Source organism: Battus philenor, unplaced genomic scaffold (assembly GCF_028537555.1).
Source record: "Battus philenor isolate CCGP_79_NKW_IND1 unplaced genomic scaffold, ilBatPhil1.0.hap1 SCAF_23, whole genome shotgun sequence".
In the NCBI taxonomy this organism is placed as follows: Eukaryota; Metazoa; Arthropoda; class Insecta; order Lepidoptera; family Papilionidae; genus Battus; species Battus philenor.
Window position 1 is genome coordinate 6622269 of NW_027181686.1, and position 24205 is coordinate 6646473.

At 31.7% G+C, this 24205-nt stretch overlaps 2 protein-coding genes across 2 annotated transcripts; both read left to right on the forward strand.

Moving 5' to 3' along the window:
• The first annotated feature begins 7633 nt into the window (after nucleotides 1–7633).
• LOC137924157 (fatty acid-binding protein-like) lies at nucleotides 7634–17734 on the forward strand. Its single transcript, XM_068767507.1, has 5 exons — nucleotides 7634–7769; nucleotides 11422–11634; nucleotides 14277–14446; nucleotides 15368–15478; nucleotides 17524–17734. Exons 2-5 carry the CDS (start codon nucleotides 11562–11564, stop codon nucleotides 17581–17583), a joined length of 414 nt encoding a protein of 137 aa, XP_068623608.1. The 5' UTR covers nucleotides 7634–7769; nucleotides 11422–11561; the 3' UTR covers nucleotides 17584–17734.
• Nucleotides 17735–22595: 4861 nt separating this feature from the next.
• On the forward strand, nucleotides 22596–23601 carry LOC137924099 (fatty acid-binding protein 2-like). The gene is made up of 4 exons (XM_068767422.1): nucleotides 22596–22699; nucleotides 22880–23043; nucleotides 23204–23314; nucleotides 23501–23601. Exons 1-4 carry the CDS (start codon nucleotides 22630–22632, stop codon nucleotides 23558–23560), a joined length of 405 nt encoding a protein of 134 aa, XP_068623523.1. The 5' UTR covers nucleotides 22596–22629; the 3' UTR covers nucleotides 23561–23601.
• The last annotated feature ends 604 nt before the right edge of the window (nucleotides 23602–24205 follow it).

Here is a 24205-nt window from a genome sequence, read left to right on the forward strand (position 1 = left end):
TATATATACCTATATATATATATATACGTATACCATGTGTATACGGATTATTTATTTTTAATTATTATAACATTGTTTTAAAATGTTAACCATTTCGTGATTTATACAACGCTGATAAAAATTAAATACGTAGCACTATCTTAAAGAGATTTCTATAAATACACTCGTTTCATCTTCTAGTAAACTAATAAAGAAGTTAAATTCTAAACCTTTAATTAGAATTATTAATGAAAAAAATCTTGCTTTGCTTATTTTAATATACAGCTTTCCGGCATTTAAAATATTTGAAATATTGTTTTTATTAAAGATATTATTATCAGCATTTTTAAAAAAATAACAAAAACATTAAGTATGATATCAATTAAAATGTAAAATTTTCCTGTTTATTTAAGGATGCAATTTAATTGCATTATGTCGTAAATTATAAATATGCAATTTATTTAATCGTCAATTTTTTATCTAAGTTATTTATTTTAACGACTACGGGCCAAACATTTGACCTCTGCGTCGCCTGATGTTAAGCGATTTTTACGATGATTTAGCGAGATTTATAATGCTTAATATTTGCTCAACATAAATCTATTCACTCTTTGCTTGAAGACTCCCAAGTTATAGTTAGTCGGAAACAATGACGTCGGTAGATTGTTCAATACCTTGGATGTTCGCCCTATAGAAGTGGTATCAAAACTCTTAGTGGTGGTTGAAGGAACTTCAATAGTGCGTGGGTGTCATCCGTGTGTCCGATTGAAGAAAGGAGACGGGGAATCAATTGATATAACTCCGACGCACACTCTCCAAAATGCAGTTCCTTCTCCAAGCTCTTTTAACTTTACTCGCAAGGTGTTATTCTTCAACTTCTTAAAAAAAAAAAAATTAAACATAAACATATTTTTACATGATGCGTTCCAAATGCTAATAGGGCTTTTTAGGAAATTGCTTTGCAAACGTATTCAAGGATTAAATAATTAAATATATCCGTTTTTTAAATTATATCTAAATATTTTTGGCGAACGACTGCCGAAAACTAATAACTAACTCGCGCAACAAATTTTCCAGAAAGGGTCACTATCCTCAGTATTGAAGGATAAGATGCACGGAGTTTTATTAAAAATGATCATATATTAAATAAAATTATTTATGTTATCTAAGGCCGAATAGATGTATACGTAGTTTTGCGTTTTACTACCGCATCAAAACGAAGTTATCAAAGTATATTAAAGATCGACTGCTAGTCGCCGATAAAGAGAAGATCGCGTCAAGGTTGTGGTGTGTTGATGAGGAATTACGCGACAATTATATTTTATTGGAGAGCGTTTAAACTTTTTTAAATTATTCTTTTTTATATTCAGTGAAAACATTTTTTTAAATTTATATATTTATTATTACACGCAAAACATAATTTAAGTTTAAATTAGTTATATATAAGACAGTAAAAAAATAGGATTGACGGTTGTAGGCGTACACAATATTGGCTATAATTACACTAGCTAAAAAACTTTTTCATCTTCTTCAGGGTTTTCTAGCTTTTAAATTACAAATAAAACGCACAGTTACCTTTTGTAACATAATTATAGAATTAATTTTTAAGAAAATATAGTATGAAAATAATTAAAATAAACACGTTTAGTCGTATTGATGTCCGTTAATTACCTTACTTTTTTAATTGCAAAGACGATAATATTGGGAAATGGGTAGGATGATTTCGCTCGAGCTTTTTATCTTAAGTTATGGTAAGAAAATTCAGTCAATCAGTTCTAATACTTAACTAATGTTATCGTCAAGTTACTGTAAACTGAAGTGGCTAAGTTTTATATACTGAAGCTAAATTTTCAAAGATTGCATGTAACTGCGGCAAGGATTTTCAGGTTTAAAAAAAAAAAACTACAGAAGAGGTCACAGTAAACTTAGACAGTTTTTTTTCTGATTTCTTTTGTATATATATACAGTAGTAGTGTATTAATAAGCAAATAGCAATTGTTACAGGTTATTTAATAAGTTTTTGTTTAATAACCTTTTTATTGATTTATTGCGTGATAATTTTGAGATTTCGGTCACTATAACGCTACCATTAATCACAAGCGTTACTTGAGCTTCTTCCGTGATGTCCTATCGCTAATGACTTATTTAGCTACAGGAGCAGAGTGTATTTAATCTTTAGTTAAAAAATTATTGAAGTTTTTGGATAACTAGATTAAATATGCAATAGAAAAATATTTCATGAAAAAGTTACTGATTAAAAATGATGTAATAAAACACATTTGTACTGAAGTGCAATTTGTTAAGTGTTTTAATACAAGATATCATTGTAGGTTCTACAAGTCATATTGTTCTTATCTATTTGATTACTGTAGTTAAATGCGGGTAAGTAATGTAGGTGACACTGTAGATTGATTTTTAATTGGAGTGTCTATATTTGAGCCGTAGGATGTCCACAGCTGGACAAAGGCTTCCTACATATTTTCAGTAAGACTGATGGGAATAGGCCTGCTTCCAGCGCCTTCCGATGCTCTAAACAAGGCCGTCTGTCCGCTAGTGGAAGGACCTTCTACACAACGCTTGTCCATCACCATGACCATCGAATCAGCGTGCTATTTGTGGGTAATACCTCAGTGATATATTTAAAACCAAATATGTAATAAAACAAACCATTCGTTAGCAGATTGCATAATTTACGTTATGCGTTCTTTAAATGCAGTCTATATTTGTTCACTTGAATTTGTACAGGAAATTTTAGATTTTTTTCGGCTTTGCATGTAATTGATACTAAGATTCAAGAAAAAAAATTGATTGGCTTTTATTAAAATATTTTCTATCCTCCATAAAAAGATAATTTTGAGGAAACATGTTAAGCTTTAGGAAAAGAACTAAATAATCAAAGTATTATCCTCTATTGTTAACCGAAATTAAAAACCCGTATTCACGATCTGTAATTATTGGATTTCAGCCAAACACGCAGTATTTAAAAAATCTAACTCTTTAGTAATTGAATTAATAGTTTGTAGCTCTCATCGTGGAAGCGACTGGACGTTTGTTGTAAAAATATTTTAAGACATTTTTTTGTAGGTTGGTTAAATTAATTTATATAATAAAATTTTTTATGTGTTTAAAAAAACGTAACGACGGTCTAAATCGTGATTATTTTATAAATTTAAAATAGATACTATACAATAATAGCACAGAACTATGACACGAAGTCTTATCGCATTACGCGATATATAGCAGAAAACCTTCACGCAGTAATATGATGTACTATCTTCAGTAGTAGTAGCTTCGATCTTTATTTTTTTAATATAAATAATTATAAAGGTTTGTTATCTATACGTGACAAATTATAATTTCGAATGTTATAATAGTATTAATGTCTCGTTATACGTATCCTAAATCACGCATGTGTCACATTAAAAATTATTAATTTCGGACCGTCTGGACAAAATATTTGTTTAGTGAAATCAAGCGCAGCTAACATTTCTTTTGTATTCCTGAAGACTGACCATTTACAACATTGGAGTAATATATATTAGGATATATTAATTATAACATATAGCGAATATGTGGATTAAAGATAAAATTCTTTTTAAGTTTTTATTTACTTATTACTTCATCAACGTACCTTATTTGTCACTTTTGTTTTATTTACGTTTAACAGTTAAGTCTATGTAAAGTTATGAGAAAAATAGAGTGAAAAGATGGTTTTGCTGTTAAGAATAAAATAAAGACTTGTATTCGGTACAGCCGTCTTTAATGTTTAACAATCTCAAATATACGAGTATAGTATTAAAAATATATAATGATATCTGCATCTTTATAAATGAGCACCATTGAGCTATTATCGAAACATCCACAACTAAACAATCTAATTACACTCTAATATATTTTTATTAGATTTCTAAAAGGACTGGTTGAAAGCGGTCTTTATCCAATCTATCTTTCGACAACCTTAAGGTCGTCTGTCCGCTTTATGGGTGGACGTCTTGCATTGCGCTTGCGGGTCAGTAGTCTTCACGCTAGAACTTTGTGGATCCTTTATGATTCATTATAACTTGCCAATCTGAGTGGAAATGGCGGTGATTTATATATCGTGACTGAGAATAGTTTTTTTTCCCTTGAGAAAATTCTACAAAGTATGACAAAATTTACAAAGATAAGGTAAATGGAAAATTTAAAATCGATCTCAAGTTGTAGCATGAAAAAGGATCCCCCTTGGGATTTATACATAACAAATTTCTTTGATTTTATATCTACTATGTATTCATAAAACTTGTCCAGAATATTTAAGACTTAATGGGACATAATAATATAAAACACACAATAGGGAGTACGGATTACGCAAAGCGGGATGGAGACAGATAAGTTTCACACATACAGATTACTCAATAAATAGGTTTGATTATTTCAAACAGTTTTATTACAGTGCAGTAGTAATGTCGGTTGCCAAGCAACGGTTCGTTGGCGTTATAATGACAGTATACATGTCGTTCTCATTGTGCGGTTTTGTTATTAAGTAGTTTGTTCGACTTTAATTGAGGTGTTTTCCGGATTCTCTGATTATTCTTTAACTTGTAGTTGAAACATTCTGTAGAGGTTCGAGCAGACACTATAACATGGAAACAAAGATTGAAAATATTATTAAAATGTAAGAGACTCATTATTTAAGCCTTGTGACGTTAACTGCTGATCCCTACCTTCATCACCTGTAGGTGATGAAGGTAGGGGACAACATCCGATCATATTGGATTCAATACATTGAATCCAATATGATCGGTTGTTGTCTTGCATATAGCTTGTGTGTGAACGTCTTACGCTGCGTTCAACTTGTTAATAATGAATAAGATATTGACAAACGTTGTGTCGTATTAATAATAACAACATTTACTTGCGCAACTTATAAAAAACTATATGTAATCGCCTCTTTATATTTGCTTATAATTATTGACACCCACTAGAATAACCATCACTTTAGTTTGCTTACGAATTTGCAGCTGAAAGAGTTCAATATTATCTGGGCAGCGTGTAGTGATATTACTGAGCTTACGAAATATGATGTTGGGTCTCGAGTGTATGTTCATGAAATCGCAAGTATATACCTATTTATTAATTTAAACTTTTTTGTACACCATAAACAATAACTAGGGAAAAAAAAGAAACATCTCATATCGTACAAGAGGCGGTCTTGTCGCTCGAAGCGATGTATATCTGACAATCTTTGGATGGTGATGAGAGACATGATAGAGAGGGCACTTTCGTGTTAGCATACATTACTAGGCACTCATAATAACAGTACAATACAATTATACTTATATAAATATATATACATATATTTAATTATTGCATGAAGAAACGAATACGCCTTTTATTTTTATTAGGCAATAAGTCGTATACAAACGGTAGAGCTTATTTATCTGAAAGGCGTCGTAGCTACATACAGTATATTTTTTTTTGGCCCACGTTTTTGGGGACCTTTTGTTCCATCCCTATTTATGTGGAAACAGTGATTTTATTTTCTATATTATTTTTTTACTTTCTTTACATATATCATAGTTTTTATTGTATATATCACAGTTCTTTAATTTATCACAATTATAGTACACCTATCCCCCGATTTACATGGTAGATATGTTCCTGAGAAAAACGTGTAAATCAAAAAACTTGCAGAAAATGTATAACTATTTAATAGTTGTGATTTTTTTCAATATTTTTAGGTGTACACAGAAATAAAAATAAAATGCATTGACAAGTTAAAATTTTTAATATATTACGGAAACACTGTTTTTTTTATTTAATTACAATACATTACACAGAAGAACGTTTTTTTTTCGGAATTGAAGGTTCGAATTCACTTTCATTACTCGAAGTTATTTGTGATGATTCGATGTTTGAAGCAGAAATATTTACATTATAAGAGATGGTAACAAAATCGGTTATTGAAAACAAAAAAAAATTATTTGGAAAACCGTGTAAAACAAGTACCGTGTAAATCGGGGGATAGGTGCATTGTTGTTTCTCATATTTTCACTTTTCCTAAGAGATGTAATATTTGGCGTTCTAAACAGAAGAAAGAAAATTACGTATACTCGTAATGTGCTGGTCATCTTTTGGAAATTTGTTTGTGAGGAGTGGCCATCCTATATGATTAATGCCCAAAGTGTGAATTATTAAGATTGTACTTCGGGTATCGAACCCGTGACCTACGATCGCAAGTCTCAGTCCTCTAGCTGCTTAATATTTATTAATACAAATTACGTTATACTTCAAATAGGTAATTATTTTAAACAAAACTTGTGATTCTTATATACATAATTATAAAATTTCAAACGAAAAAATCAGTTATAGTCAATCTCGACTCAGATACCAAGTTCGGTATTCAATAGACTGAGAATCTTTGTTATAGACAGTGAGGAAATTCAATATTGCGTGATCATGTGACAAGACACAGGTTGAGAAGACTTAATAATTTCACTATGGTTATTTTTGTTTTATCTTGGTTGTCCTGTTACTTGTATAATAGATTCTATTAAATTATTAATTGCTTACAATAAAAGTGTACAGAAAATTATGTCATCGTTGCCGGCAAAGTAAAATATTTAATTCAATAACTTAATTATATACTGAATAAGTTATGATGGCCTGGATTTAACTTGCGAGTCTCTTTGTAGTTTTACGAATGGTGTTTCTTCTTTATAAAAATCGTGACTAACGGTTAATACAACTAGTCGTCACGATAATTTAATATACTGCGTCTGTTTTATCTATTATAACTACATTTTAATTGTCGATGCAATTAAAATTGATTCTATTGTTAGACCACGATGGTCGGTGATAAATAACGACTTTCATACAAAAGTATTACAATGGTTGTACATTTTTATTAATAAATAGTTTAATATAAACTTTAACTTAAAATCACTAGAAACTGCATAAGTACATCACAATTTTCCAGGGGTACTTTATTAGGTACAAAGTAGACGAGGACTGTATCTTATGTAGGCTGAGAAGTTTTTGGGTTACGGGTGGTGGAGGAGGAAGAGTTTTCTGAATGTTTAAGATGCTGCTGCTGCGGTTGTCGATCTCTACGCGATGAGAGTGACTCCTCTCAATAAAGGATTTTTTTCTTACTTTTCTCCTGCGTTTTGATATTCTTAATAGCTCGACTTAGAGTATGCGCTGTTTACACCAACCTAACAGTGTCTGTAGATCCTCTTGATCTTTGAAATCTTAACAAAAGGAATACGATTAGAAGCAGCGATTTCAAATATGTATATATGAATTGAAATCCATCGTCGTAGATTTTATATAGTCTTCCTTGCATAAGACGGCTAGATGCATTATAAAAGAATACATTAATAAATCATTGAAGTAAATGTAAATACTACAAACGTAGTCCGAGGTATTTAGACAGTAGCGTTAACGTAATTCCAGACGATGATGTGTAACTTGATAGCGCATTCTTGTTGTGTGGAATTTTTCCGCTATTTTTATTGATCATACCGAGGCCAAGCGGAACGATTTTTTTTCACACTATTTACACATCACTACCACTAACGTATGAATCGAAATATAACGCTTCTTCTTTTTATTATTCTCTTCAGCCGATAGACGTCTACTGCAAGGCGTAGTTCTTTCCTATAGAACGCCACGATAACCGGTCTTACGTTGCTCCCTTCCAGTCACTTCCCGCGATCTTAGTTTATATCTTTGGTCCACCTAGTATGGCTCTACCCACGTCGCTTATAACGCTTATGGTAAAATTAAATAAATCCTAAGATTACAAGGTATGTAACTGCTTACTTACATAATTTAATTTTAACGAAGTCTTTAACAAGGCTGTCTATTTCCTTAATAAGATAGATAAATGACCTTGTGAAGGCAATCGAAAAACGCTCGAAGCAGGCCGCTTACCACTAGTGTCGTTCTAGAGGGGAAGCCTATGTCTGGTAGCGGAGTCTCATAGCAGAAATGATTAAGATGATGAACTGCTTAGTTTCGTAATAATAGGATTTGTAAAGCCAGGGAAACTTCCAAACTTTGAAAACCGGTAATCCTATTAAATGTCAAAGTTTTAAAACAAACTAGGATATTATCGATACAAATTTCACACTTCTTTCGTAGATATTTTTCACAGTTTAGGCATCACTTTAAAACATGGCCATTTATAACTGCCTTGAAATCATAAGTGACTTAATGAACTTAAAGAGAAAATATTTTTCTATTTATAATTAAATAAGCTTATCTCAAAACATATTAATTCCTTGTATATTCTAGTTGTATGTAGATGAAATGAAACCTGTTCAAATTGAAAAAAATTAATATTTATATGAATATGAAACAATGAATGTGACGTAGAGACATAAATTTATCAAATTTTTAATCTTTATTCAAGTAGGCACTTTTCACACGCCACCAGCTCGGAGAGTTGATCAGCTGCGAAGAGTTGGCCAGGAACTCAATAGTTGCTCTTTTTAATTGAATTCATACAATATTACATTAAAACATCAACCATGTAAATGACTCATCTGACCAAGATCAATACAATCAATCGATCAATGGAAAATTCTTGTACGCTATAATAACATTTAGTTTATTTTATGATATAAAACTAAGAAAACGAATTTCATTGATATTTTGTAGATCTTTAATTCATATACGTTAACTTAGACCATGAAGGTTTTATTAATTTTCTGTAGCAATATGTACAAGAAAAAAAAACTCGTAACACTGAGTTTTTTTACTATTATATTTATGCAATGACATTTCAACTGAAAACCTGGTTATAAACATTAAGTTCTTATTTTTTTAACAATTATAATCGTACTGCTGTTCATGTAAAATTATCATAATAAATAATAAAATAAAATATTATACATAGTGAAAGAAAGAATAAATTTAAAAATTATAAAATGAGTAATTTTTTAATTTTAAAATGTTGTCTTTACTCATGACTAAATATACATTTATTAATTTAGGTGCATCTGTATGCTAAGATTAAAATACAGTACAAGATGCAATATAGATAATGGTTCAGTTACGTGTTCTTTTATAAGAGACATTATATTTAAAATTTACTGGACATAAAATTATAGTGATTGCACGTGAGAAGAAAGATATGGCTTACAAATTTATGCAATCGAAGATCTGTAAATGTTTTATTTTCTTCAGCCTGAAGATTTGTACTGAGAAAGGGCTTAAAAATATTCATTTCAATCCAAGTATGTTCTGTTATCTATTATTTACAATTATATAAACATCCCAAACAAGTATCGGTTCCTAAAAGAGTTCTTGAGCAATTTAGGCAAACAAGGTTTAGGAGTCCCGCCTGCGCTGTCCATCAAGCCCGCGTCAACATCAACAGTGTAGATCTAGACTGAAGAAAAAATGTATGACTATTGTTTTACTCGAGTATAAGTTACATACTTATATTATTGACGTGTACGTGTTGTATCCTTATAAGCACTTGAGTAGTGGACGCTGTCCATTAGCTTCAATGTTATATTACATTTATCATAATTTTCTGATATGTCGTTTTAAAGATTAGCTGTTTATTTACACTTTATTTATGATATTTAGAAATTGATAAAAGTCATTTTTTATCATCTAATTTATCAGTTAAATTAATCGTCGGTGCTTTATGAAATGCGCTGGCGTTTAATTGGGTCATCTTATACCTTCATACACGCATTTAGAAATACTTTTTGACACAAGATTGTTTTTTGTCATTCTAAAATCCCTTTCGGCATAATAAAAGATACCATTAATTGTATTATAATAGTTTTAAATAATTATTTAACATTTTATTTACATACATTATTGTGAATTTGATAAATCATTTAATCGTTTAATAAATCAATTGATATACTAACGCTTAATTTAGATGTTAACGTGTGTCGTATAGTTTTTTTTTATTGAAAAATTATTGAACGACCGTAGAATTACATCTCTTATTGACGTCGTGTAGAATCTACATGTTTGGATGATTAAAGCTTTAGATCTAAGAAAAACAGACGAAAAAACTCGATATATGCATACATACACACACACATACACACACACACATATATATATATGTATGTATATTTATATATATATATATATAAATGTATATATATATATATATATGGTAATATTACATAATAATACCATTATTTCTTTTACTTTTTTAATTTACCACTGTTTTTTCACGTTTCTAAGAATAAACTCCAGAAATAGATTTTGTTTTTGTCCTTAACAAAGGCTTTTGCATTTACAGCGTCGCTAGACTTCAGGTGGTGGAGTTATGAAGGCGCCTAGGCTAGACCTTTGTAACAATAACTAATCTTCAGGGCTACATTTATAATTTGTAACGAAATTGGTATCCGCCAAGCTTTTATTCTACGTAGGTGAATTTTTCTTGGAATGACTGGTCATAACGGTCCCTGTGAGGTAGCCGCAACTGTCACTTGCATCTACTCAATTGGTTATCATTATCAAATTATGAATAACGTTTTATAGTTAAATATATTGTTAATTCAAATTTATTGTGGTATCGGAAACATGCTGACATAACAAACACACAAATAAACATTTGCAAATTTTTAAGACCATAACACTAAAACAGTGTCCAATATCTGAATAAAATATTGCTTTTTTTAATAAGCCAACGATTAGACTGTAGAAAAATATGTAACTGAATATTCGTACATCTCCCATAAAGAAGCAATTATAGCTTACGTACCGACAAAATATTTATGCTAAAACTGTAATTTTTTTGTCTAGGTGTGAGTCATATCCGCTTATTGTAATTAGGAGTATGTGTGATTATTTCTATTCACAGATGTTTTAGACTAAATTAAAATTCGTAATAGTACTGTAATTAAAACTGTGAGTATCTTATAACTCTATTTATACAGGATGGTTGGAAATAGGTAGCAAAATTGCTTAAGGTGTTATGTATATATATTTTCCCCTTAAAGCTTTTACGCCTATTTTCAAACACTCTGTATATTGGAATGAGGATATCCGTACGCTAATGAAAGCAGTGTACAGTCCACATAACTCTTAGAAGAGATGGTCGCTGGGGATTTAAGGTTTTGAAGTGGGAAATATGGAGTGGCAAGCGCAGAGTACGGCGTTCAATCGTAAGGTGGATTGACGACCTTATTAAGTTCTTTCAAAAACGCTGGATGAGAACCGCTTCTAACATGCAAAGGTCACAATAGTTGGTGGTATGGTTGAAATAATAACGTATATTTTGTAATTTTTAGTGCTGTAATGAAGCAATGGAAATCTTTTTAATAATGGGTAGCTCGTAAAACTATTTATTTCTTTGTAATAACTTTTTGATAATGGTCACATAAAATATTGTAACAAAGTGTTAGCGATATTAAAAACTCATAGATAACATTAATTACAAAACATCGCATCAAATTGTCAATTTCGTAATCGTTATAGATGCTGATAACTTTTACGAAACACGGTTGTACTAGCTGGCTTAGTCGAATCGAGAACTTATCAAGGTAAAGTACTATTAACCGTCAGTGCGCCTTGAACTACTGACGTCTTGTGTTTTCTATGAGAAGATAAACATCGAAATGGAGCAGTTTCTTGGAAAAAAATATAAATTGAAATCATCGGAAAATTTCGACGAATATCTTAAGTTTATTGGTAAGTAGTTGTGTTAAATCTTTATAGAAAAACTAATCGCAATAGGTTTAGTTCTCGTATAAATCAATTTAATTTTTGTAATTTATTCATGTTTATTTATTTACATTTATGTTGTTTATATCGCTTAATATTTGTTTCCGTACATTAATATGCATTTGAGTAGAGGCCAGCAGTACACACAGGGTGTTGTATAGTGGTTGAAAAAAATGGGCAACCGAAATCGCGGTTTTAACAGATTTTTTTTACAAAGGATGTTGATCATTAAGATGATAGTATATTTTAATGTTAATTAAAATTGAACAAAAATTGGTTCATAATGAAATAAACGATATATTTATTATTTAGGTTAACTATCTAATATATCTTTAAGCATGTTTTGAATTGATTGATAAACAAATATCGGTGAACATGCACCCTTACACAGGATGTGTAACCTCCACAATTCATATATTATAGATATTAATATATTCTCGTGCTCTCTTGTATCTTTTAAAACACAATTTCGTTCGAAATTATTGAGTACACACAAAACAATTTAAACCTCATTGGAACGTCACGGCTTGCTGTGACTCGTAATTATTGCGGTGTAATATGCAGAACGCGCTGGACCTTTGATCCCTGTTTTAGTAATGTTTTTATTTGTTTTGTCATTGTTTGACTATAAATCATTAAATGTTCTTAGTGGGATACTTATAAGGTAGCAATTGTAACTAATTTTATCTTTCTAAGCTTCTGAGTTTGTACTTTCTTACTGCCTTTTGTTACTGTTTATCTCCAAAAAAAAAAAAAAAAATAAACAAGTGTCCCGCGCTCGCTATGCTAACTTAATAAATATCCGTTTAATCCTTCTTGCGGGTAGAATTTTGTTTTTCTTAGCTGACCTTTACTCAACGCAAGTAATATTCTTACCAAAATCTTAAAATGTAAGCATTATAGCTCTAGAGATACAGCGATGAGTCAATACATAGGAGGAAATCTTTATATATGTGTATATATGATGCAGTGGTATTTGCATAATTAACATGTTGTATATAAAGATAATTGTTGTCTTTTTAATTGCAATGACGATTACGCGATGTGAGGATAATACTTTGGCTTTATTCCTAACAACTTTCGTTATAAAGTACAAAAATATGCGCAATGTTTTTAGCTGATAGATATGAATATAGATGAGATTGTATACTTTGTTAAAATATTAAGTAAAGAGTGTATAATGTTTAGGAAGAATTAGTTTCATAATCTAAAAGTAGCATTGAAATTTAAAACTTTGTTTATTAGAATAGCTATTTTATATCTTATTTTAAATGATAATAAAATACATATTAGAGCAGTGAGTGAAATCAACAATTGAACAGAAAGTTAAATTAAAATTGTTAATGTACGATTTAGTTTTCCTTTAATTCTGTTGCGTTCGAAGAATAACAATTAATTAAAGATACTATGCACAAATAACGTTACTGCATCTATTTTAGTGTGTGATAGCGTGCTGCGTGCTTATAACAACTTAACACGAACTCGTTTTATAGTCGAACGATCGAATATTATGTAATAATGTACTAGATAGTCAGTTTAAAGTTAGTAATATTATTAACGACGAAAACGAAAGGTGGAATATTTACTACTTTCAATTTACATGGTTTAGGTTCTAAAAACGACGCCATGATTTTAACTACTTTGATTTTAAATATTGAGGATTACGATTTAACTTCAATAGCATTATCAGTTATTGTACACAATGCCTATGCTATTATTATAAACAACGTGTTTTTTATTCTTCAGCGTAAGAATAAGAGCCTGATTTTTTTCCTTTGAGAGCAGGCCTCTGCTTAGGCTGTCAATCGATAATTGTTTAAAATTACGAGGCGCTTGTGTAGTCCAGGCCTCGACTTAGAAGGTTGCTACTGTGTGGTTACCATTACTGCTACTTGGGAAAGCGTTAGAGCTAGAACAAGAAGAGGCGGAAGATAATCCAGTTAAATTTTGATCTAATATGATTGAGTCGACCTTGTTTCTGACGAGGCCGGTTTGTTTTTAAATCGCTGTGGATTGTTTTGTTACGTACAGCTTCATTTAATGTTGCCGCGTCGCTTTTCAAATGCGGATTCAAGCACAAATCTCGGGATTAAGGCGGAGCTGTGTTTGAAAGTAACCATCCGGAAATATGTTATATCCGTAGCGGCACTTAAAAATATTTGTACTAACTGTTAGTCTCAGTTAAATTTGTTACTGGTTGCGTATAAATGATGGCGCGATGTAAAATATTACTGTCGCCATCTAGTGCAGAATACTGAACTTAAAATATTAAAAAAAAGCTTGTTTTAATTAACTATAATTGCGAACAAGGGAAAATTTACTAAATTTTGCGTACTTTAGAAGTAAAGAGGTTGAAATAACAGGCAGCAATATTTTATTTATTAAAAATAATAAAATTACTTCGGGTATTGTGCATTTCAAGGTTTTATTGTTATCACTTATTAGGACAAAGGACGTCCACTGTTGAACATAGACCATCACCATCGATTTTCCATATGACCATTAAAAAGCACACTACAAATGGCGTATTCTGAATACCTAAACCGTTTTTATAAAACTTTAAAAGCTTACTTATCAATTTAGAATCATATATATTCAATACGTTACAGGTGTTGGCTTCATTTCCCGGAAAACAGCTAATTCTGTGAGCCCAATATGTGTAGTAACCAAAGGTGACGACGGCTTTTACACACTGGCCATGTTGACAGTAGTCAGAAATGTCTACGTAAAATTTAAATTAGGTGAAGAATTTGAAGAGGAGAGGGCTGATGGAACAAAGGTAGAACTCATATATATTTTTTAAGTAACTTATCAGCGTAGTCGTACATTAGAGCTAATTGTGTAATTCCTACAGAAAATCGAATCAACAAGTATAATATCAAAAACTAAATAATAATGCAGCGAAAATTTTAAAAATTTTGTTTATTTTATAAACTGTTTCTTTTAAAAAGAAATCACATATAATTGGGAAAAACGGTGCAGCGATAGAGAACCGAGAGTTGCGATCGTCGGCCGCTGTTTCGAATCACGGGATAAAATCTCATCCCACCACTGCTCATAAAGACCTCTCACCAAACTTTCCAGAAGATGGGCAGCAGCGTACTCTGCATACCATAACATCACACTGCGATCGCCAACCCGCCTGCAAAGCGTGGCGATTTTGATATATTCCGCCATAGATATCTTTGAAGAAGCCTATGCTTTGGGCGTCTATGGGCTAGAATGGTGAATGACTTAATAGTCATATAAATTATAATTAATTGCATTGCAGTATATATATATATATATACTACAGTAACGAATAGTAAAACTTTACTAGACTTTGGTAAAACTGACAGAGTATTAGCCTTCCTTTTCAAACGATTTATCTTTCTTTAAGCGAGTAGCCCGAACAGTAAATGTTGCTGTTCATCCTCCCTAATCGTCTCTTCTTTACTGCAAAACCGCTATTAGTAATAACTTTGCCTTTAATATGTCACTATGAACTTGTATTTCTGATAATAGCGTATGGATATGCTAGAGAACAAAGATTAATCACTGCATTCTTGACGCGAATAAACTCTTCCAACTAGATATTTGTTACTGATATATGTCATATATTTCTGTATATTAACCGAAAAATAAAGTTAAATATATATGACAATTACAGGATATGTCTGTCATTTAATAAATATTGACATGTTTTCTTAAAATTTTTCAGGTGAAATCAACAATGGTGATCGAAGGAAACAAATTAATACAGACTCAGGTAGAGAGCAATGGAAGGAAATCAACACATGTTAGAGAGTTTTCATCGGATAAATTAACAGTGGTTAGTATTGATGTTAATAAATAATACAATTACATAAACTTTCGTCACATGACCAAAAAATACATGACTACTTCAGTAGGATTTTCTTTTACGTTAGTATATAGGTATTTCTGTATTTATTTTTATAATTAGCGGACCCGGTGAGCTTCGTTTCGCGTAATAATCAATGAATCAACAGATTAAGGAATACAAAACAGATATATTTTTAGTTATATTTTTATTATATGACTGTAATAAAATGTATGGAAATTGGTAGTTAAACGCACCTTATGACATCCGTCGTTATTCGTTTTATTGTCATGCGCAAAAACAAATTAAGCAGAAGGTTTTTAAAATTATGAACATGCTACATGCACTTGACCATTAAAAAAACATATCTTTTCTTGATTTAGGTCACAAATATTCAAAGATTACCCTTGTGATTTGTTAATGGTTTAACTAATAGGACTCTGTTTTATATATAAAGTTGAACTGCAACTCATATGTTATGATAATTTTTATTTATATCATATTTTAATATATAATATATATTATGTACATCATATTTCAATACTCACCATTCTAAACGGACGAAGACAAATCCAATAACATAAAAATCGTATAAATTGGTCCAGCGGTTCTAGAGTTAACGGATGTAACTAACTGAACTTTGTTTTGTATGTAAAGATATTTATAGAGTACTGGCTTCAAGAATTATCGAAGTTGCAGGAGCTACGTAGAAGGCTCTCTGAATAAAGGTCTCTTTCGCGAACTTATAGCTATGCAGAATAAAGCGATAAATAATGTGGATAATTTGAATAAAATAATATATTTTTTATGCATGGTACTCGAATTAAAAAAAAATTGACATGATCAATCAACCACGATATGTATTATAGATTTATGAAAATTATTTTAATTTCAAACAGCTTAATTTTTTTTCATCTCCCAAAAATTTTCTTATATATCTTGTATATACGTTTTTAGGAGTAGTTTGGTGATTAAAGATGTTGAGATGATAAAAATTTAGATTCTGTTTTATTCACCATTCTAAGTAGTCTTAAATTCCATGATCAATATTTCATATTTATTATCATATCATATATATATTGCCGAAGGTCATCCACTGTTGGACATAGATTTCTCTCATAGATTTAACATAAGAATAGTAGGAAGCGATTTGCGTCTAGTGCCTTCCCACGAATTTACAAGGCTGTCTGTCATCCAATTCATGTTAACGTACCAAAAAAATAGCGTTTTTTTTTAATTTTTTCCAGTTTTGTGTATTTTAATAACGTTGATTAAAAGTAGTACGGATCAAGGTATACTTTGATAAAATCCGATTAAAAAATAATTTTATCGTCCTAAATTAAATATGATTTTAGTTAGGTAGAGTCCTAAAAATATAACACGTAATGATGTCGTACTCATTTGGCTTTATTTTACTTTCTTACCCCGATTCGGCTAATTCTTGTATAAAATATCAAACTTCTTACATAATCCTGTCAAACCAAAAGTGTAATCTCATGTTTAACAAATCTGCTTTTGAAATTCATCTGGTCTGGACACCCACGGACAGTTTATCCTTACAAATTATCCCGAAAACTGTTGTCTCTAATTAAGCAGTCGTTTCAGAAAAAAACGTCAATTTCGTGAATTTTCTGGAGTGAATCCCAAATTTCTTTTAATTAGGTGATTTTAAAATTTAGTTTTCTGAAATTTGGGCTTTATGTAGATTTTATTTACTTTAACTAGGGAGACCATGTTGAAATACATATTTTGTCTGTTTGTGTTGGTTTCTATTTACGACACGCGTTTATGCTGTATGTAGATTTAATATTGTACGTGTGTATCTATGTGCTTAATCATAGAAGAAGTATAAATAATGAAGATTATTGTTAATTGTTTTGAAGACGTGAATAAAAAAAATATTTTGGTTGCTGCCTAGATCACGCAGTACACGTTCATAAATACGTACTTGAAATAAAATTACTTAGTACCTAGTACTTAAAATAGTAATGCGAGCGCCTTTAAACATTTTTATTTATATTATTTCCAATTTTCAGACGTCAACTGCCGAGGGATGGGAAGGAAAATGTGTAAGAATCTACGAAGTTACCCAATAGCACAAGATATTAGAATTCAATTGGGTATATGTTTATACGATATGTAAATTATTTAATGTTTAATTCATGGTGAATTGCTCCAAAAATCAATGTAAAAATATATTAAATCTAGTGTGTATGTCTATTATAAGCAAATTAAATTGTATTATCACTTACTAGTTTTCATTGTAAGCTTCAGATTTACTATGTTTTTATATATAGCCTGCAGCGTAAACGATACCTTCAGAGCTCTAATAAATTTTGGTTTAATACTATGTATGAGGTCACATTATGCAGTGTTGCAGTATGATTTGCAAACACACTCCAAACACATCCAACGCCAAAAGTATGTGATAATAAAATAATTTTATAAAAAAAATGTTCTTCCATTATTATGTTTATTCTGTAAAGCTCAGCGGTATTCATTTTTCACTAAATACAAGATCTATTTGAAAAGTTTCGCGAATTTTTATCCGATTTATACTTAAATATATACGCTTTTAAATTTTTATGGCACATTGTTTTTCATTGTTAACCGCTTCTAATCTTTATTAAATAGTTGAAATAAAATGCGACTCACTGTCAAATAAAGTGACACTTTATAAAGTTATGACAAGACCACTCCTTTTATACGCAAGCTCATGTTTCGCTAATACAAATCGATGTCTCTTACATAGACTCCTGGTGGTACACATATAGTTTTATACTTAGGGCCACAAGCGCGACATATTGCGCGCATAACGAAAACGTTAATGTTCGGTACATTACATTGCCAGTGATTGCCCAGGTATGAAAATGGGCGATTTATTATCTCGACTCGACTTACTAACCACATAAATTTGTTGATTAGTTTGAAAGTAGCTACGCCACTTCTTCTTTGGAACGCTTTCCGAAGTGGTAGTAATTTTATCTAGATAATAGTAACGGATCAAGTCAAGGTTCGACCAAATAGAGCTTCCTTGAATCGGAATGCTAAACAAGTATTATCGATGAGTGATTGCTCATACTATTAAGCAGTCGTGGTCTAGCAGTAGAAGACTGAGATTTGCGATCGTAGGTTGCAGGTTCGATTCCCAAGATACATTTTTAAATAATTGAGACTTAGTTCATTAATTATAAAGTATAGGCACTACTCACAAGTTGCCATAGGATGGGCAGCAGCGTCCTCCATGACACCACAATACGATCGCCAATTTGTCTGCCAAGCGTAGTATTTGTGGAAAATCCTCGTATAGATAACTCTGGGGGAAGCAGAAGAGACTTGCAGTAGGCGTCTAAAAGCTGGATCGACTGCCTAAGTTAAGTTCCTCTTGCGGCGACCTCTCATTTCGGTAATACAATAGAAAATAGTTGTTCGACGCTTTCGAGGTATTCCCGTGGTTTGTTACCGATAAAAGAGATTTTCAAGTATTTTAACAATTTAACGAAACAAAATTACAGATTGATCGCTTATCGGAGTAGTTAGCTGTTTGTGCCAACAATAATAGTAAATTTATCGCATTGGATGAATTAATGAAATGTTACTTCATATAGATTGCTTACTGAATGAAATTGCGATATGATAAAGATCGTAAAATGAATGGAAAAATCCTTGTGTTATATGACTTCAGGAAATTTCTAAGAATTGAATAATATATTTATGTTTGAAGGCGCTAAGTATCGCAAAGCAGTAGCAGTAATAAGAATAAATAAATTTTTTACAAGTTGCTACGTTGCGTAAGAAAATAGTGACCGAGAAATGAATTGAAAGTTAAGTTATGATCTATAAATAAGATCAAATCACATTTTTATAGCTTAGTATCCAATTTTGTTAAAATTATTATATGACGTTTGCACTTCACTAATATTTTCATCTTAATATTCTTGTGTAAAAATAAATTCATGACTATCCTCCAGTTGTGTTAATTTGACATTGCTGTTTTAGCTCGGATCGGGAAAAACCTATTTTAAGCAAATTAATTAGGTGTCAGTTCTTCAACTTCTTTTTCCTGTTTGTTGCCTAAATCTTAAAATAAACTCGTTTCAATACATTAGGGAAGGAACAGGTTAAAAACTCTGCTCACAATTGGATTTTCAGTTCGATGCTATTTGGTCGGTAGTCGTGGTCTGGTTACCTACAATGTGGTGAGGAAAAACCTATACCTACACTGGTGTCGCTTGACATAGAGCTGATCATATGTGACCGTTTGCTTTGGGATCAATAAGCGTGTATTAAATTCGTTTTCATGAACATCGGAACCTTCACCACAAGGATACCTTTCTAGATGCTGTATTTCAGCAAAGGTGCCAGGAGTGTAAGACCTATGTAAAAATGATGCTTACAAAAAATGTACTATTTATTCAGGGACAAGAATGGATTTTAACATAGTTACGCCTACTAATGCGTCAACGGTGTTCTTCTATAATTAAGTGCCTCGTAACGCTTTAACAAAAACATATATACGCCTGCAACGTCTGTTCACTCAGCATCTTTGCGTAAAAATGTCATTTTGTTCTTTTAAAGATAGGCGCTTTGAAACTTAGTTAACCTCTCCTCTGGAGGTGACTCTGAGGAGTCTGTTATTTAGATACTACCACCTCAGACCTCGGCTGCTTAGCACACTCAGTATTTAGTTCTGCTGTCAACTATAATGTAGCCACGAAGAACCAAGAACTGCTGCAGCTCCATTGCCGCTATACCCCGATACGAGGAAAAACATTTGTATTCTAATACTATCATTTTTTTTTACCTCCACGACTCCACCTTCGCTAAAAAGTCTGTTCGCTTCAATGGTCTCATCGGGCTATCTTGCCTCCGATCAGCTCTATTGTTTGTCATGTAGGATCCTCTTAGCGCCACCGTGGGTGTCAAGACCATGCCTACTAAAGATACTACTATCTACACCCTGCATAAAAAAATACTATCTGTGTTTGTTGTAAGCGATTAAGGCACGTAAGGAATTCTTGTAGCTTAGTTGAAGGGAGCTATTATAGGGAAGCTCAATCGTATTCCAGCTCCTATCATATCGGGCTCTTCTTGTATTCTTCTTACATAATAACCTTGAGTGGAGAATACATGAAAAAAGGAATAAAAGTTCTGTTTGGTGTTACGTGATCATACAATGATTGCCAGAATGGCAAAAGAGCTCAATTTGCTTCATTCTGAAAATTAATGCCGTAGGTTGTATTCACCGACTTTTTTATTTTACAGTTTAATTGTACTTGGATACAAAATAGAGTTAAAAACCATGTATGATGTCAGTTTTCTTCATTTCCATTTATTTTTTACTCCTCATGCTTAATTAATGTAATGCATATGCATAGGATTAATTAAAGATGCTGCTTCACACAACTGAAAAGTGAATAATATTATATAAATGTGATTTCTTTTAGATGTAAAAGGAGCTTACATATCTTAGGAGAATTTATATATCTCATGTGCTGTCAAGAATTTACGGTGTACCCAATCCACCATCCAATGGTTGTAGTAGTTATAAAAAACGTAATGATAACATATTCGTAGAAAGATAAAGCATTTAGAAAAAAAATAAAACAAGTATTACTACATATATTAAACATGTTTCACTGGAAATATTATGAACAATAATTAATATGAAGAACTTTTAGTGTCAGTAGTTATAAGCTATGAACCATTCTTATTGAAAAATAAATTATGTAACATAACAGAGTTATCACTTTGTACAGGGTGATTGGCTAGGATATAGGTGTAAAAACTTGTGAAAAAGCTTTTTGGTAATCAATACTACGAATTAGCTATATGTTCACCGCTTTTAATATTTAAATGTATGCTTTCAAACGTAAAACTATATATATTTAAAATACATGTAAAATCAACAGTTTTAAAAACCTAAAATGAAGAATCTCTTAAATTTCAAGAGATGCAACTTAATTACGAAAATATGATGCGCACTTACTTTTATGTGGGTTTAATAGCATCGCTATCGCGTTCGTCCAACTTTTATGAAAATTAATTTTATCTACATAGAATATTAAAATTTTAAAATATTGGTAAAATTGTTGTGATTATTGGCCACTACAACCACAATAATCTTTATTGCTAAATTATTATTTCGCGTTCGAATTCTAATGCCGATTTGAAGTCGGACATCATCACTGATGTAGCGTCTACATACAGTTTCACCGGATCAGGTGGCCACCAAGAAAAGGAAAGTGGTGGTACTAGAAGGAGTGGCGGAAAACTTCTTTTCTTTATATATCAGCTGCATATATGAATCGTCCCCAGTTCTGACGAGGCTGGTTGTTTTTCGAAGGAGTGTGAAATGCTTTGTACGATGTCTATCTGAAAGATCGTCACGTGATCTGGCTATTCAAGTATATGACTCGGTCCCAAATGGCGCGGCATTTGAATTTGCCAGGTATGAACGTTTGTAGCTTGTGTTAAGCGGCAGAATTAGATTGATTGATCAGTGCCAGTTTTAAGAGCAAGGCGATTATTGGCCGTAAAAAATCTTCTTTACCAAGTCTGCATAATCCTGTTTTGCATGACTTTGACACTGTGAAAGACACTCGGATTTGTGTGCGCGAAGCACAGCCTCGCGTAAGCGAGGACGGATCTGATTAAAGCCTTTTAAAGTATTTGACAGTGACTTTTACTGCGGTTGTTGGTAACAGACGGCCGAGAACATAATTCGCCTTTTTTCAAACTTTGGCGACATCGATATAATGGACTTGAAGGTAATAAGACGAATCGTAACACGAAAAAGAACACTTTCGTTCGTAGAATAACTTTTAGCGTTATAAATAGACCATGAAAGGAAAGACCTTATGTCTACCAACAAATATTTAAATTAGCATATTGACATCCTGAATATAATATCAACGCAAAAACATATTTGTTACTAAATTAGGTATTACCAATTGCTAAACTAAGTGCATATTACTAATCATGCAATTAAATTAAGAGGATACAACGGTAATTAGTTTAAACAGAGATATATCATTACGACAATACAATAACAACGCAGGGTATAAATACTGATTTTCAGCGAGTGTTGGTTATTCCAGCTCCGGACAAGGCACTCGCGACAACAAACTTTAACTTTAAAAATGGCTTTCATTGGAAAATCCTACCAACTTGAAAAAGAAGAAAATTACGAAGCATTTGTTGAAAGTTTGGGTAAATATATTTTTAGTGTAATTGATTTTGGTATTGACTTTAAATTAAACAGCTTGTTTTCACCGGGAGCTATAAATATAACATTTAAATACTGAAAGCACAGGATATTTTTTCAGGGATTTTGTAGGAAAATCTGACATAAAAACCTTATAGTTAAAAGCAACTTGTTTTTCTTTAAAGGTATGCCACCAGGACGCACTGAATTTTTTAAGAAATTCAACCCCGTACATAAAATCGAGAAAAACGGTGACGTGTACACAATAACGGCCCAGTGCCCGAGTGAAACTGTGAAGGTCTCTTTTAAGATCGGAGAGGAATTTGACGAACAACTGTCTGCACGTGTAGTAAGGACATGCACTTTTATATTTAGTGTTTAAGTTTTATTCGTCTTTCCACCGTGGAGTAAACACCGAATATTGAAATGATGGTTATCTAAACCGTCAGTTCAACATTCGGTTATATGTAATTTTATAATTCTATTATAAATAACGACATTAATTCCAGGCGAAATCAAAATTTACTCTCGATGGGAACACTCTTAACCAAGAGCAAAAATTTGATAACGGCTGCGTTATAAATTACAAAAGGGAGTACTTGAACGATAAATTAATTACGGTAAGGTTTTTTTTAATAAATATTTATATCAAACTGAATGCGCTTGAGTTACTTGCGTAAATTGTCTTTGTGTTATATGTAATTGAAAATACATAACATGTTATATATATATATATATATATATATATATATATATATATATATATATATATATATAATACATAATATATATGTTTATGTTTTCAGACGCTGACAAACAACAAATGGAATGGCAAAGCTGTCAGATACTACGCAATAAAAGCTTAAGATGAAAGGTGAAATTTGACAATAAAAGAGTTTTAACTGTATATTGTATAGTAGTTTTATTTATTTAATGAATGTAGCGTGTTAAATTTTAACATTTACTTTCATTAATTAATGTCAGGCGATAGACGTCCATTGCAAGGTGTAAGCCTCCCACAAAGATTGACACAATGACGGGTCTTGCGCGGCCTGTATCCAGCAACGCGACCTTAAATATGTCGCTGGTCGACCTTGTAGCGGGATAGTTCGCTCCCACTCGAGAACCGTGCGGTTCTAACGGTCTTCGGTTGTATTAGCAATGTGCTCCGTCCACTCACTTCAAATGTGCAACTTTCTTAGTTGTCGGTGACATTGGCCCTTCTGTGGATCTTTTTCCTTTTTCTTTCCGATCCTTTTCTTTTTCTTTCGAAGCAGAGAGCGAGCTATCTCTCTATTGCTCTTTTCATGACCATGAGACTTTTAATAAAGCCTTACGTAAACAACCAAGTCTCAGATTCACGTGCAACACACACTTGTGAAAGACCTTAATTTTCAGACATTACGTTATTTTTGACGAGAAAATGTATTGGAGCTTGCCGCTCGCCACCTGTCCGAGTTGGATTAGGTGATTGATCTCTTTATCGAAGTAACTTAAAGCTTTTTATTAAT

What these genes read in the sequence shown, in the direction of transcription:
- LOC137924099 (XM_068767422.1), top strand. Translation starts at nt 22,630, where the DNA reads ATGGCTTTCATTGGAAAATCCTACCAACTTGAAAAAGAAGAAAATTAC. An exon ending in AGCATTTGTTGAAAGTTTGG is followed by an intron (nt 22,700 to 22,879) that starts GTAAATATATTT and finishes TTTTCTTTAAAG; the next exon opens with GTATGCCACCAGGACGCACT. An exon ending in TGAACGATAAATTAATTACG is followed by an intron (nt 23,315 to 23,500) that starts GTAAGGTTTTTT and finishes TTATGTTTTCAG; the next exon opens with ACGCTGACAAACAACAAATG.
- LOC137924157 (XM_068767507.1), top strand. Translation starts at nt 11,562, where the DNA reads ATGGAGCAGTTTCTTGGAAAAAAATATAAATTGAAATCATCGGAAAAT. An exon ending in CGAATATCTTAAGTTTATTG is followed by an intron (nt 11,635 to 14,276) that starts GTAAGTAGTTGT and finishes AATACGTTACAG; the next exon opens with GTGTTGGCTTCATTTCCCGG. An exon ending in CATCGGATAAATTAACAGTG is followed by an intron (nt 15,479 to 17,523) that starts GTTAGTATTGAT and finishes TCCAATTTTCAG; the next exon opens with ACGTCAACTGCCGAGGGATG.